This window comes from Muscardinus avellanarius, assembly GCF_963383645.1.
Source record: "Muscardinus avellanarius genome assembly, chromosome: 7".
NCBI lineage: Eukaryota > Metazoa > Chordata > Mammalia > Rodentia > Gliridae > Muscardinus > Muscardinus avellanarius.
The window spans coordinates 76,252,675-76,266,529 of NC_137793.1; the positions used below are offsets into that span (position 1 = coordinate 76,252,675).

At 43.3% G+C, this 13,855-nt stretch overlaps 1 protein-coding gene across 1 annotated transcript in view; it reads right to left on the reverse strand.

Annotated features, from left to right (window-relative positions):
- Window positions 1–13,855, reverse strand: part of SMYD2 (SET and MYND domain containing 2) — a gene marked incomplete at both ends in the record, with an annotated part of 55,495 nt that overhangs the window by 22,606 nt on the left and 19,034 nt on the right. The window contains one exon of the mRNA XM_080698503.1: window positions 9,875–9,938. Coding sequence (XP_080554629.1) covers window positions 9,875–9,938 — 64 coding nt within the window. The remainder of the gene's footprint in view (window positions 1–9,874; window positions 9,939–13,855) is intronic.

Consider the following 13,855-nt stretch of genomic DNA (forward strand, 5'->3'; position numbering starts at 1 on the left):
GTCACTACCTGAGGCAGAGTGACAATCAACAAGACAAGACTATGACCCCAGTAACTATGAGAATAAAATCCAAATTAAGCCAAGATCTCTGTCTTGATGGGCTGTTACGTTGTTGGTTTTCTGAATTGTAGATAGTGCTTTCGTGTTTACCAACAACATTGACTAATATAATTTATCATTTATTAATATAATTTAAATTAATGCTACCGCAAGTAACACATAATATTGATATTTAGGATGTCAATGTCCTCAAGGGAAGGGACTTAACAGCAGCAAATGCTCTGGGAAGAGAGCAGAGGATAGGACCGGTCCCCTTGCTGTGCAAAGCTAGCTGCCGTGTGATGCCAGGCAGGCCTCACAATCCCTTGCCCATCTCCTTGCCTGCAAATGACAGAGCCTAAGTTACTTAACAGTCCAGAGTCCTCAGTCTATGATTTTACACTTTCCAGGAATCAGATGCAAAGCTCAGAGACTACCAACAAATGCAGGCCCTTCAAATTGGGATAATCAGGCATCTTTGCAACCACAAAGGGTCCTTGTGAGAAACCAGTAAACAAATCCAGGAAAAGCACTTAGAACAGTACTTTAGCACATAGTATACTCTCAAAAAAGGTTGGAATCAATGTATTGGTTCAATCATTCAATGAGAACTACCGACTGATCCCAGTGGCAAGGAGGCGATCAAGTCTTTGACTTCAAGCAGTTTATGACCAGATTGGAACACAAGGTAAAAAGCAAGAGACCTATAATTAGATACAGTTCCACACAGCACTTACGTCAGATAACTGGATGAATGCCAGGAAATGCAGACTATGTAAGTGCCACCGAGGAAGATCTGCCTTCATACTACTATTAATAATAATCATTATCACTTTCTTTTTTGAAGGTGATGAGAAATATGGAATAAGAAAGGAAGAGGTGCACCACAACAGTACTGCTCAGCTCCAATTCTTAGAAAGAAAAGGAATGAAGTAGGAAGGGAAGGAGGGTGAAGGAGGGAGAAGAAAGAAAGGAAAATGAAAAGAAGGGTAACACAAACAACAACAAATGCTGGCGAGGATGTGGCAAAGTGGGAACTTTAAAACATTGTTGGTAGGATTGCAAATTAGTTCAACCACTTTGGAAAACAGTATGGAGAATCCTCAGAAGAATGGAAACAAAGCTACCATTTGATCCAGCAATACCACTTCTGGGTATCTACCCAAAAGATAGGAAACCAAACTACCAAACTAATGCATGTGTATCTATGTTCATAGCTACACAATTCACCATAGCCAAACTATGGAACCAGCCAAGATGTCCATCAACAGATGAATGGATTAAAAAAACTGTGGGATATGTACACAATGGAATTTTATTCAGCCATAAAAAAAACCACAATTACATCATTTTCAGGGAAATGGATGGAACTGGAGGACATTATGCTAAGCGAGATTAGTCAATCACAAAAAATAAGAAATCGGATGCTTTCCCTAATATGTGAAAGCTAAGGAGAAATGGGCCATAGGAGGAACTCTAGATGAAAAAGGAAATCCTATAGAGGAGCAAACAAGGCAACCTAAAGGAGGAGAAAAAAGGGGGGAAGATGGAAAATCTCTAAAACACACAATGTACTTAAACATATTGAAGTCCACCACTAAGCCAAGCATGAGAAGGAGGGATGGGGAGGAAATGAGATGGGAATTAGGTAGGGGCTAAATTGACGATGGGTACATGTATGTCCACATAAGCGTTTTACCCCATTATGATGTATGAATATAATGCACCAATAAAAAATTAAAAAAAAAGAAATATCAGATAGGTTTTCAGCTTTTTTCTCCAAAGTGCTAGAAACTGAACCCACAGCCTCATACAATCTAGACAAGCACTCTACCACTGAGCTGAACCTCTACTCCTATTTTAAATATATTTTTATACACTATCTTTTAACACAGAGATGGTCCATAGATCCTAGAGAACCTGACAGCAGCAATTTACATGCTTATGATCCCAGTACTTGGGAGGCTGAGACAGGAAGACTGCAGTTCGCAGCCAGCCACAGCTACTTAGTGAGGCCCTTCACAACTTAGTGAAACCCTGTTTCAAAAATAAAGAATAAAAAATAGGGCTGGAGATATAGCTTGAAAATAGAATGCTCCTGGGTTTAATCTCCAGTAACACACACACACACACACACACACACACACACACATGAAACCATAAACAATCACACTGACAAAACTAAAAATAAATACATAAAATTCTTAAGAATGAATTTTATTAATTAACAGTCCTGTCTTTAATGTTGGCAGTTTTTTTGTACAGAGTAACTTTGCAATTCTTTATGCTGTGTGTGTGTGTGTGTGTGTGTGTGTGTGTGTGTGTGTGTGTGTGTAACTGGGGATTGAACCCCGGGGCATTCCGTCTCTGAGCTACACCTTATTTCATTGAGAATTGGAAACACAACCTGCATCTGAGTGATGGAGGTTCAAAAGCATGCTCTTGCTTGGCGTGCATGCTAGAAATCCCAGTACTTGGGAAGTTGAGACAAGAGGATCACAGGTTCAAGGTAAGCTTGAGAAGTTGTGAGATTCTCATCAACTAGCGAGAACCTGTTTCAAAATAAAAATAAAAAATAGGGTTGGAGGTGTAGCTCAGAGGTCAAATGCCCCTGGGTTCAATGCCCCACCCAAAAAAATGAAGTCTGGTCCTATCCTTGTAAGATGGTGAGTAGCCACATGATGCTTATATTTTTAAAAAGTCTTGTATTATTTTTAATTTTTTTTTGTGGGTCTGGGGATGGAGCCCAGGGGCATTTAACCTGTGAGCTACACCCCCTGGCCTATTTTTGTATTCTTTATTTTGAAACAGGGTCTCACTAAGTTGCAGAGGACCTCACTAAGTAGCTGAGGTTGTCCGCAAACTGCGATCCTCCAGTCTCAGCCTCCAGAATGCTGGGATTACAAGCCTCCAGAATGCTGGGATTACAAGCGTGCACCACCACATCCAGCTTTTAATTTTGGAAACAGGGTCTTACTAAATTGTTAAGGGTCTCGCTAAGTTGCTGAGACTGACCCCAAGCTTGCACTCTTCCTGTGTCAGCCTCCCAAGTGCTGGGATAACAGGCATGTGCCATCATACCTGGCTTCTTTATGCCTTTTAAACATTTTTTTAAGTTTTCTAAAAATACTATTTTTTCCAAAATTCAAGCTATTGCTCCCTAATTGCAATCCTTGTAAAATTTTATGTAACCTCGTATCCATTTTCCAGAAAAAAATAATGCATGCACCAAAAAGATTCTGAAAGACAAGTACCAACATAGATGTTACTAACAGTTTTCTTTTAAGGGATAATACTCATTCTGTTATTTTAGTTGGTAACTTTCTGATTTTTCTATAATAAGCACATATTGTTGATGTAATAAACTTAAGAAATCAAATCTATATAAGATTAAGCCAGCATTTTTTGTAGTAATGGTTCTCTTTTTAAACTCCAAATTCATCTTCAGCTCAAGTAGTGCTATGAATGACTGTCATTTTTTGTGCATAGACTAAAATGCTTAAGGATGCTTAAAGAACTGCAAAATTGTTTCATGGTAAATAGCACTTCCAAGCAGGAAGAAAAGAGAGAATATTTAATGAAATCTGCTTTTCTTAGAAAGGAAACTGGATTTTCATTACAAAGCCCTCTTTGCAAAGTCTAACATTTGGGGGTTCAATTGTTGCAATGAAGCTTTTGAAACAAACACAGTGCACTAGTACACGTGTAAATGGTTTCTTAAAATGTGTGTAGCAAGAAAATGTCACAAGATTTCTACTTTTGCACTATCATTATCTGAGAGAAAGAAGGGAGGAGCATCAGGTGGTCACTGACCAGCTCACAGGAACAGGACCCGTTCTCTGAGCCACCATCACTAGGATGTGGGCTTGGCTTTGCATTCTTGATAAGAGGGCTGGGGCCTACTCTGTCACTCACACACAGTGGGCCAGGGTTAGGATGCACCCTTTGGCTGGGCTAGGAGACCACCATGAGCTAAACCAGGACTGAAGCTAGGAACCCTGCCCCATTTACTAGCCATCCAGACAAGGACAGGGGCTGATGAGACTGATTAGAAATTCCCTATACTTCAAGCCGGGCGTGGTGGCACACACTTGTAATCCCAGTATTTGGGAGGCTGAGACAGGAGGATCGCAGTTTACGGCCAGCCTCGGCTACTTAGGCCCTTTGCAACTCAGTGAGACCCAGCTTCAAAATAAAGAATAAAAAAAAAATAGGGCTGGAGGTATAGCTCGGATGTAGAATGCCCCTGGGTTCCATCCCCAGTACTGGAAAAGAAGAAAGAAAGAAAGAAAGAAAGAAAGAAAGAAAGAAAGAAAGAAAGAAGGAAGGAAGGAAGGAAGGAAGGAAGGAAGGAAGGAAGGAAGGAAGGAAGGAAGGAAAGAGGGAGGGAGGAAGGGTAAGTCCCTATACTTCAGCTTTGCCTCCTTCCTTCCTTCCTTTCTTCCTTCCTTCCTTCCTTCCTTCTTTCATGGTACTGGGGGTGGAACTTAGGGGCATTCTACCTCTGAGCTACACCCCAGCCCTATTTTTTTCTTTATTTTGAAATGAGGTCTCACTAAGTTACAGAAGGCCTCACTAAGTAGCTCAGGCTGTCCTCCTCGAACCCTAATCCTCCTGTCTCAGCCTCCCAAGTGCTGGGATTACAAATGCATGCCACCACGCATGGCTACTTCAGCTATTTTCTAATTAATAATAAAAGTCCAAAATTTCCCCACATCTTTCTTCACATGCTCTTAACATATGCTTTTTAAAAAAAATCCCAATCAGAATATACCCCTTTATATTTTCCAACGCACACTTGTAACCTATCACTTTTATTTATAAAATAGGTTTTATTTATTTTTTAATTTTATCTTTTTGCTGATTGATTTCAGTGACATTCTACCTCTGAGCTACAGCCCCAGCCCTACTTTATTTTTTATTTTGAAACAGAGTTTCTCTAAACTGCTGAGGCTGGCTTTCAATCTGCCATCCTCTTGTCTCACTCTCCCAAGCCCTGGGATTACAAGTGTGCAATGCCACAAATCAGCTTTTTTTTCTTCTATTTTTAAGTGAAGAAATATCTTCCACACTGTTCTATTGCACAATGATTATCTTACATAAAAACTTTCTAAAACTATTCTTTCGAGCACATCATGGTACAATTTAATGAAAAAGTCTAAGTGAATAATATTCCTTAGCTTTTCTGGCACATTTATAAAAATAAACATAGTTCAAGTTGGTTGTGGTGGCACATGTCCCAATACTTGGGAGACAGAGAAAGGAGGATTGTAGGTTCAAAGCCAGCCTCAGCAACTTAAAAAGGCCAGCCTCGGCCGGGCGTGGTGGCGCACGCTTGTAATCCCCGCGCTTGGGAGGCAGAGACAGGAGGGTCGCGCAGGTTCGAAGCCAGCCGCGCGCGCTGGCTTATGAGACCCTGTTTCCAAAAAAAAAAAAAAAGTATAAAAAATAGGTCTGGGAGTGTAGCCCGGAGGTAGAAGGGCTTCCAGGAACCCCAGTACCACAAAAAAAAAAAAAAGAAAGAAAAGAAAAGGCCAGCAACCTACTGAGAACTTGTTTCAAAATAAAAAATAAAATTGGACTAGGAATGTAATTCAGAGGTAGAATATCCCTGGGTTCAGTCCCCAGTAACACAAACAAACAAACAAACAAACAAACAAACATACATACATAGGACTGGGGCTATAGCTCAGAGGTAGAATGTCCCTAGGTTTAATCTCTAGTACCAAAAACCAGACCTATAAAACAATACACAAATAGCTTATTAAAACACACAGGTAAGCCGGGCGTGGTGGCACACACTTGTAATCCCCGCACATGGGAGGTGGAGACAGGAGGATGGCGCATGTTCGAAGCCAGCCTCGCTGGCTTGAGACCCTGTTTCCAAATAAAAATATAAAAATAGGTCTGGGAGCGTAGCCCGGAGGTAGAAGGGTTTCCAGGATCCCCAGTACCACCAAAAAACAGGTCACAAAATATCAGCCTAACTCAAAAGGAATTTCTGTGTCATTACCTTTCTATCCAAGCATCATCAGTTTCATCTTTCCTCTGGCACCCACCCACTGTAACAAGAGGGAGTAAACCAGACAAGGCAGAGCCAAGTAGAGCAAATGGAGCTAAGTCCTAAAACTGCACAGAGCAGGGGGTGAGAGGACACGCAGTGACTCGCATCCCTGAAGATGCCTTGCTTGGTGGAAAGAGGAAACCCCAGGAAGAACATGTCCCTTGGCATTCCTGGGGGCATTTCTAACCAAAACAGTGACAGTGGACAAGGTTTGCCCTTCTCACATCCACTAAAGGTCACTTCTGTCTTTTTTACAAACTCCCACAACGCCTCCTCTCCTAGTGAGTCCCAAGTGAACTCCTGCTGTCCCCTAGCAAAATGTACAGTCTTGTCCCATCAACCTTGGGCGGGTCACCGAGCTGCTATGGATGCTGCGTTCCTATCTGCTGCTGCATTGCACTAGACAATCTCCATTCCTGTCTGTCCTGTCTGCAGAGCCCAGGTGAGTGGGGCTGCCTTTGAAGAAAGCCCAGAGAATCCCCATGTCTCCCTTCTCATCCACAGCTGCTCACGTCTGGGTCACGCAGAGCCTCCACTTTGAGCCCACGCAAATTTTTCCCCAAGTCTAACCATGAATACCTATCTATCTGGAGCAGATGCCCCAGATTTCCTCCCTAATGATTTCCTGCATGAAGCACCTGGACCACCCTCCTTTTCTATACAGTCACTTGTATTAAAAGCCTTCCTGCCCACTCTATTTCATTATAATGCACCACCCTACTTTTCTCTTCCAACTTATTTTGTTCTTCGCTACTAAAGGCTGAAAAACCTTATGGGTCATTAGCCTCTTCCTTCAGCAATGGAAGACAGCTGAAACTTAACAACTCAAACCCAGCCTGTCATCTCTGGTTAAAGAGGTTTTAGAAGCTCTGTCATCTCTTGCCACCTGGAAGGGCACTCTGGTCACTAGGCACGTAAGAGACACATAGAAAAAACAGAACCGCAGGGGCTCTGGGTGCCTGTGCCCAGGAACCAAAGCACAATAGGAAAAATTCCCCATCAGGAGGCTGTCTTCACTTGCTGCCTTTTAAGATTACAATCTCACAACTCTTTTTTTTGGGGGGGGTATTAGGGATTGAACCCAAGGTATTCTACCTCTAAGCTACATCCCTAGCCCTTTATTATTATTATTGTGTTGTTTTCAAACAGGGTCTCACTAAATTGCTGGTGCTGACCTTGAACCTGCAAACCTCCCGTCTCAGCCTCCCAAGTCCTAGAATACAGGCAGGGGCCACCAAGCTTTTCTACAACCCCACAACTCTTTCCACCATCTGGGACCTTGCCACCCAAGCACTTGTCTCATTATGACATGACCACCTGCATAGTCTCTCTATGGGGAGACAGAGTACAAACTGGGATACATCCAGGTTGGGATATATAGTTAATGTGAGACTTCCTCAGGAGCAGGCATGCCTACAACTGAGGTTTCTAACTCCACAAATCTGGAAGACTATGTCCTAGGAACCTTAATGGACAACTCAAAATCCCAACTCGGACCATGACAATTTGTCAGTGTACCACCAGCCACGGCAATTCATCAATGTGCTGCCACACAGGGAGGCCCAAAGAACACAGCTGAGTAGGCGCCCAGGAGAGCTACAGGTCTGGCTGCACATGTTCTAAAGTTCTGTATTAAGGAACTGTTCACAGTTACTCAGAGGAGTGAAGACTCATTTTGTTAAGAAGTATTTCCCAATACCCTTAAGTCCTTAGAAGACAGCCATTCTCTTAAGTTAAAAATAACCAAGATCCTTAAATCAAAACTATACTGTTTTACCTTATCCTTTGCACAAAGCTAATAAGCTTCAGTCCAGTCTGAATTAATACAAATTCAACTGTAGGCTGTAACATTGCTTATAAAAATATCTCACATCTGTTTAGAGTGTCATAGGTTATATAGAACTTTCACTTCTATGATATCATTTGGTTCCAACAACTCATAAAGATGGATACCAGTAGCTGGGCATGGTGGGACCCATCTGTAATGCCAGTACCTGAAAGACTGAGACAGGAGGATCACAGGTTCAAGGACAGCCTGGGCAACTTTGAGAGACTTTGTCTAAAAATAAAAAATAAAAGATAAAAAGAGATGAGAGTATAGCTCAGTGGTAGAGAACACCTGAGTTCAATCCCCAGTACAACACACAAAAGATAGGCACCACTTGTAGAAAGTAAGTCAAATCACATATCTCCCAAGGCCACTAGTCTCTGTGATCCCATGGCAATCTATGTACAGAACACCTTATCCACACCTGGTAGGAGCAAGTACGGTCTCTTCTAAAGAAGGCATACTACCCAAAATTTAACTCCAAGCCACATTTCTATCTTCACTGTCCCACAGGCTGTCCCTCAAGAAGCCTCTGTGGTAGATCCAGGCCAGGAGACTATGCTCTGGGCCTTTAAAGCCAAGGGACTCTGAGCTTCCGAACCAGCATCACCATGTGTGTTGACTCTAGCAAGGGGCTGCTGTCAATGGAGCTCTGTGGTCAGATGAGCTACCAGGGCGTGGCTGGTTCTCCCATGCTCAGCCATTTCAGAGGCCAACAGGCACAGAGAGGTGAGGAGGAAAAACTAAAACAGTACATCATCACAGGTCAAACAGTCATCGCAGTTAGAGCAGGTGAAGCCGGATGTGGGTGGGAGATGAACCTGAGTGTAAAAACTACCAGGAGGTACAGATATGAGCAAAATCTTCCCTGTCACTTAGAGCCATCCTTTAATAGTGCTGGCCCTTCCCAAGATGTATTAATAGGTTATCTTAAAAAAAAAAAAAAAAAAGACAGGAGGGTATACAGGTCAAACAGGAAGGCTTAGCAATTCCTAGTGCATATTAGCATAAGAAAGACTATGAAAGGTTCTGAAATAAAAAGACCATGTTTGCCTAAGCAGACATGTACTGCATTTCCTGTGAGATACTTAGCAACACTCCGTGGAACTGGTGTAACGGGAGACACCCTTCATTGCCCCTCAGAAAGCCACCCAAGGCTTCCCCCAACTCCTCTGTATTTACCTTCCCGTGCCCACATTACAGCGTTCACCTCCTAACCCTCGGCCCTGGCTGCTTCCAAGTTTTGGCTTGGTACAAGTTCAGAGCAGCCTCCCTCTGGCTACACAGACTGGCCATGCCAGCCCAGTGCACCAGGAAGCCTCATACATCTCTAGGCTGAGGGCAGCTTAATACAGGAATTTCTTTCTTTTTTCCCCCCCAGTAGTAGGAATTGAGTCCAGGGTTGCACTGAGTTACATCTCCAGCTCCCCCTTTTTTATTTTTTTATTTTGAGACAAGGTCTTACTAAGTTGCCCAGGCTGGCCTTGAACTTACGATCCTCCTGCTTCAGCCTCCTGAGTTGTTGGGATGACAGGCATATGCCACTGCACCCAGCTTACTATATGAGATCTTGAGCACTACAGACTCCTGCCCACAAAATGTAAACCTTTTAGAGACAGCATTTTAACATTTTCCATTTGTCATCTGCATTTTCCATCTGTTGCTGGCATCCTGGGAGGCAAACTGTCAACCATGGTAATGCCCCTCCTCATACCTGCTGTTTTCCTTGTGTCTTTCGCATGTCTCCTGTGCCCCATGTTCAGTCCTGCATGTGGCCCCAAACTGTGACTGCCTGTCCCTGGCTGCCTGTCAGTCGCAGGCAGCACACACAGGGCTGTCCTTGGCTGCAGGAGCATGCTGCAGAACACCACCAGAAGAGGAAGATACCGGGGACCTGATCTTCAGAGGACAGAGGCCCTCCCTGCCGGCTGGCCCGCACCTACCTGACATTCCACATTGCAGTAAAATGCCTGCTTGCATCTTCCACATTTCGACAATCCTTCTTTCCTTAAAAACAGAAAGGGCACTGTAGTAGTGGCGAGAGGCAGAGGCGTGACGCGGCACATTTGATCATGCAGTGACAGACGACGTCTAGTCAGAACGCAGGGCCAAGATGTACCTGACCCGACTCTCCCCCGAAAAAGCGCTATTTCCCCAAAGAAGATTTTGACCCGCTTCAGCCCCCGAGGAGAAGTGAACTAGTCAAAGAGCACACACGCCCAACATTCAGCCAGGCCTGCCAGTGCTCCGGCACCGTCCCAAGACACGAAGGACAGTGCTCAGGGACCATGACCTGGGCCCATCGGATGCTAAAATCCATCGCCTCTACTTTTATTCAACTTGTTGGGGAAAGTTAAATTCTGGTACATCCTGTCTGTCTTGTCTGCTCATGACAAAGTCATTTTATAGGTTGGATCCCAGAGGATGGGAGCATTAAGGCATATTTACACTGGTGTGAATAGCATGTGCTTCTAGGGAGTGCAGGTAATAAAGAAATACAATCTAGCATGCCACGACAATTCAAACGTTGTCCAGAAAGCAACCTGGCTACCAGAGACATATTCTTGAATATGGTATCACTGGATCTGATTGGCTTCCACACCCACCTCATCTAGTGTGCAGTGTAGTGACTCTGCCACCTGTTCATAACCAGATCTGCTCATCCTATTCATATCTATATTATTTTCCTGCCTCCCACAAAAGACAAGGACAGTGCGGCTTCCTAACTCTCAGGAACCAGTGGAAGACAAGTCAGAGCCCTTTCAAAAACAGCAAAGGCCCTGAATTACACCACACACTACAAAATTCTTAACGTTTTTATGTAGTAAGGAGCAGTCTTGTTCTAATTCTCACCCAGAAGAAGCCAACAGTATGAGGGGTTGAGGGGTTCTTGCTGCTGCTGGGGGTGCTACGTGCTGCTGAGCTGCCCCGTGTCTCCTCCTCTGCAGCACAGCACGGCTGACGCAGGAGAGCGGTGTGCAGAGGGGCTGACATTTCAAAATACAGAGGCACAAGCCTCACGCTGCAGAGTCCCCCGCTGCCTCTTGTCAGCGAGCGGCAGTCACCACACTCCTCCCACGAATCAAGAAAATGATCCAAAAATTCTACTGTTGGCATTACGCAGAAGATGCCGTGGCAACACTTGGATTCCAAGAAGCAGACTGAAGAATATGTGGAAGAAAAAAGCACCTCGGGGTTGAGGCATAAATAAATATTGCAAGTTTGCACATCGTGACAGTTCAAAAAGGGACCCACTAATTTAGCAAGAGTATTCTCTGGTTTGAAATATCCCCAAGGGTACCTCTGAAAGGATCCAAATTCTGACTCTGCATTTTGGAACGTAAAAGAAATGAGATGCGTGGTAGCTGTGGTCTATATCTTATACCAGGGCAGAAAAGGTCAGAAGGGACACTCAAAAACAACTCAAGTGGCATGTCAGCACAGCGTGAGTGCTGTGGACTGGGAAGAAATGCCAAGAGACTGGAAAGGAGAGGAGCCAGGCCAGGGAGCCAGCTTTCCAAATTCTTTCCAGAAGAAGCACATTAGGAAATGAATAACGGCTAAGAAGATGCCACTCCATAAAAATGTCATTCAGAAGCCGTCATTTCTTAAAATTTTGTTTTGTTTCTTGCAAGGAGACAGGTCAGAAACCTCTTCGAGTCAATTTGACTGAAACTATTAATTTTGCCCAACAACCTTCCTTCTCATTACTGTCCCCTTCTCATTACTGGGGGAAAAAGCAGCAAAAACTTTTTTTTAAAAATTCAAGGGTTCATGAGTCACATTAAAGCCTTTATTTAGATCACCAGAAAACCTCTAAAAGCAGAGTTGAGACCTTCACACATATAAAATCAGGAAAGTATCACATTTTTTTATTTTTTATTTTTTGGGGGTACTCCGGGCTACACTCCCAGACCTATTTTTACATTTTTATTTGGAAACAGGGTCTCCTAAGCCAGCACGTGCGGCTGGCTTTAAACCAGCGCGATCCTCCTGTCTCTGCCTCCTAAGTTCGGGGATTACAAGCGTGCACCACCACGCCTGGCTAAAGTATCACATTTTAGAATATACTTATTAGATCTGCAATGTGTGTGTGTGTATATATATGCAGAGATTATCTGGGTTTTCTTGTAAAGAAGCCAGCAGTAAAGTCACCATGGTTTGTTTTCAGCATCAACATACATCCCAGGAAGAGAAAAAGCATTGGAGCTCTAATGAGCTTGGAAAGAACCCTAGTGGGATTTCGTCAAAATAACCAGTCTCCCAAACGATGGCCTCATTAGACCAGCTAGTTGCCAAGGCCACAAGCCACAACAAGGAAGAACGGAAGGAAAGTCTAACTTCCCGGGTTGGCAAGACACTCTATTTTCTACCCTCTTGCTGTGGTTGTAAGGTGTGGACCTGCATAATTCTGGGGTCCCTCAGGCCCTTTCAGGGAATTGATGGGGTCAAAACTAGCCTCAAAATAATACCATGACAAGGCATGTTCTTCTCCCCACTGTCTTGACATTTGCACTGTGAACCTTGTAAGGTGTAAAGAAGCCGGGAGAGTAGAATTTCAGGATCCTTAGCACAAGTCAAAGCAGGGGAGCCAGTTTCACTAAAGAGCATCCCAGTGCAGCCAAACCAGTTACTTTAATTAAATGTCAACTTTTGCTGGGCATGGTGACACATGTTTATAATCCCAGTACTTGGGAGTCTGAGACCGGAAGATTGCAGATCTGCAGCTAGCCTCAGCAACTTTGCAGGACTCTCGGCAATCTAGCAAGATCCCATTTGAACAAGGCGGTGGAGACTGGAGGTATAGCTCGGAGGTAGATTCAATCCCCAGTATCACAAAGAAACAAGGAAAAAAAAAAAACCCTTATAGGTCTGTATCTTTCTGAGCTTCTATGAAGGTGTGAGAAGAAGGCAGACAGGGCTTCCATTTCATACTGAAGTGCCCAGGACTGTGTCTCCTGGGAAGGCACTCCTGTGGCAGTTTGTTGGCATCCTCAACTCAACTAGCCACTTTTTCTCTGAAGTACTTTTTTTTTTTTTTCCCCAGACTAGGACATTTGGCAGATACATTATTGAAAAGAACAAAGTGAGCCTATCACTTCCAGGAAAACAATATTTGTTAAAACCTGAGCTTTTACCGGGCGTGGTGGCGCACACTTGTAATCCCTGCGCTTGGGAGGCGGAGACAGGAGGATCGCGCAGGTTCGGAGCCAGCCTCACTGGCTTAAGAGACCCTGTTTCCAAAAAAAAAAAAATATATATATATATAAAAAATAGGTCTGGGAGTGTAGCCCGGAGGTAGAAGGGCTTCCAGAAACCCCAGTACCACCAATAAATAAATAAATAAATAAATAAATAAATAAATAACCTGAGCTTTAAAGCTAAAATCAGAATTTTGGAAAACATATCTTCTACCCTGAGTTTAGCAACTTGTCAACAGGTAACACATGTTAGATGAAATGGTTGGTAATATTAATAATTGTGATTTTTATTTATTGGCTCTGGTGATTGAAACCAGGACATTTGGCCTCTGAGCTACACCCCAGCTCTATTTTACTTTTTATTTTGAAACAGAGTTTCACTAAGTTGCTGGCCTGGAACCTGTGATTTTCCTGTCTCAACCTCCCAAGGTCTAGGATTATAGGCATGTGCCACAATGCCTGGCAATTGCACTTTTCAAATATAAAGAATTGTGTCAAGTTTCAGATGACTTGTATCAGTTAGTGAACTAATATTTTCCAAGTGACTAATTACAATGTTTTAAAAATTAGGCATGGCTAAGAGTCATTCAGAGTGCAACATAAACCCATGGAGTTTAATACTAACAGTGCATAAAGTCCACTAACAGGACTTCAGATGGTACCTTACAACTAGCCTTCAAGATAATATCACTAAATGAATTTAATGTTGAATCAAAGAAGAAT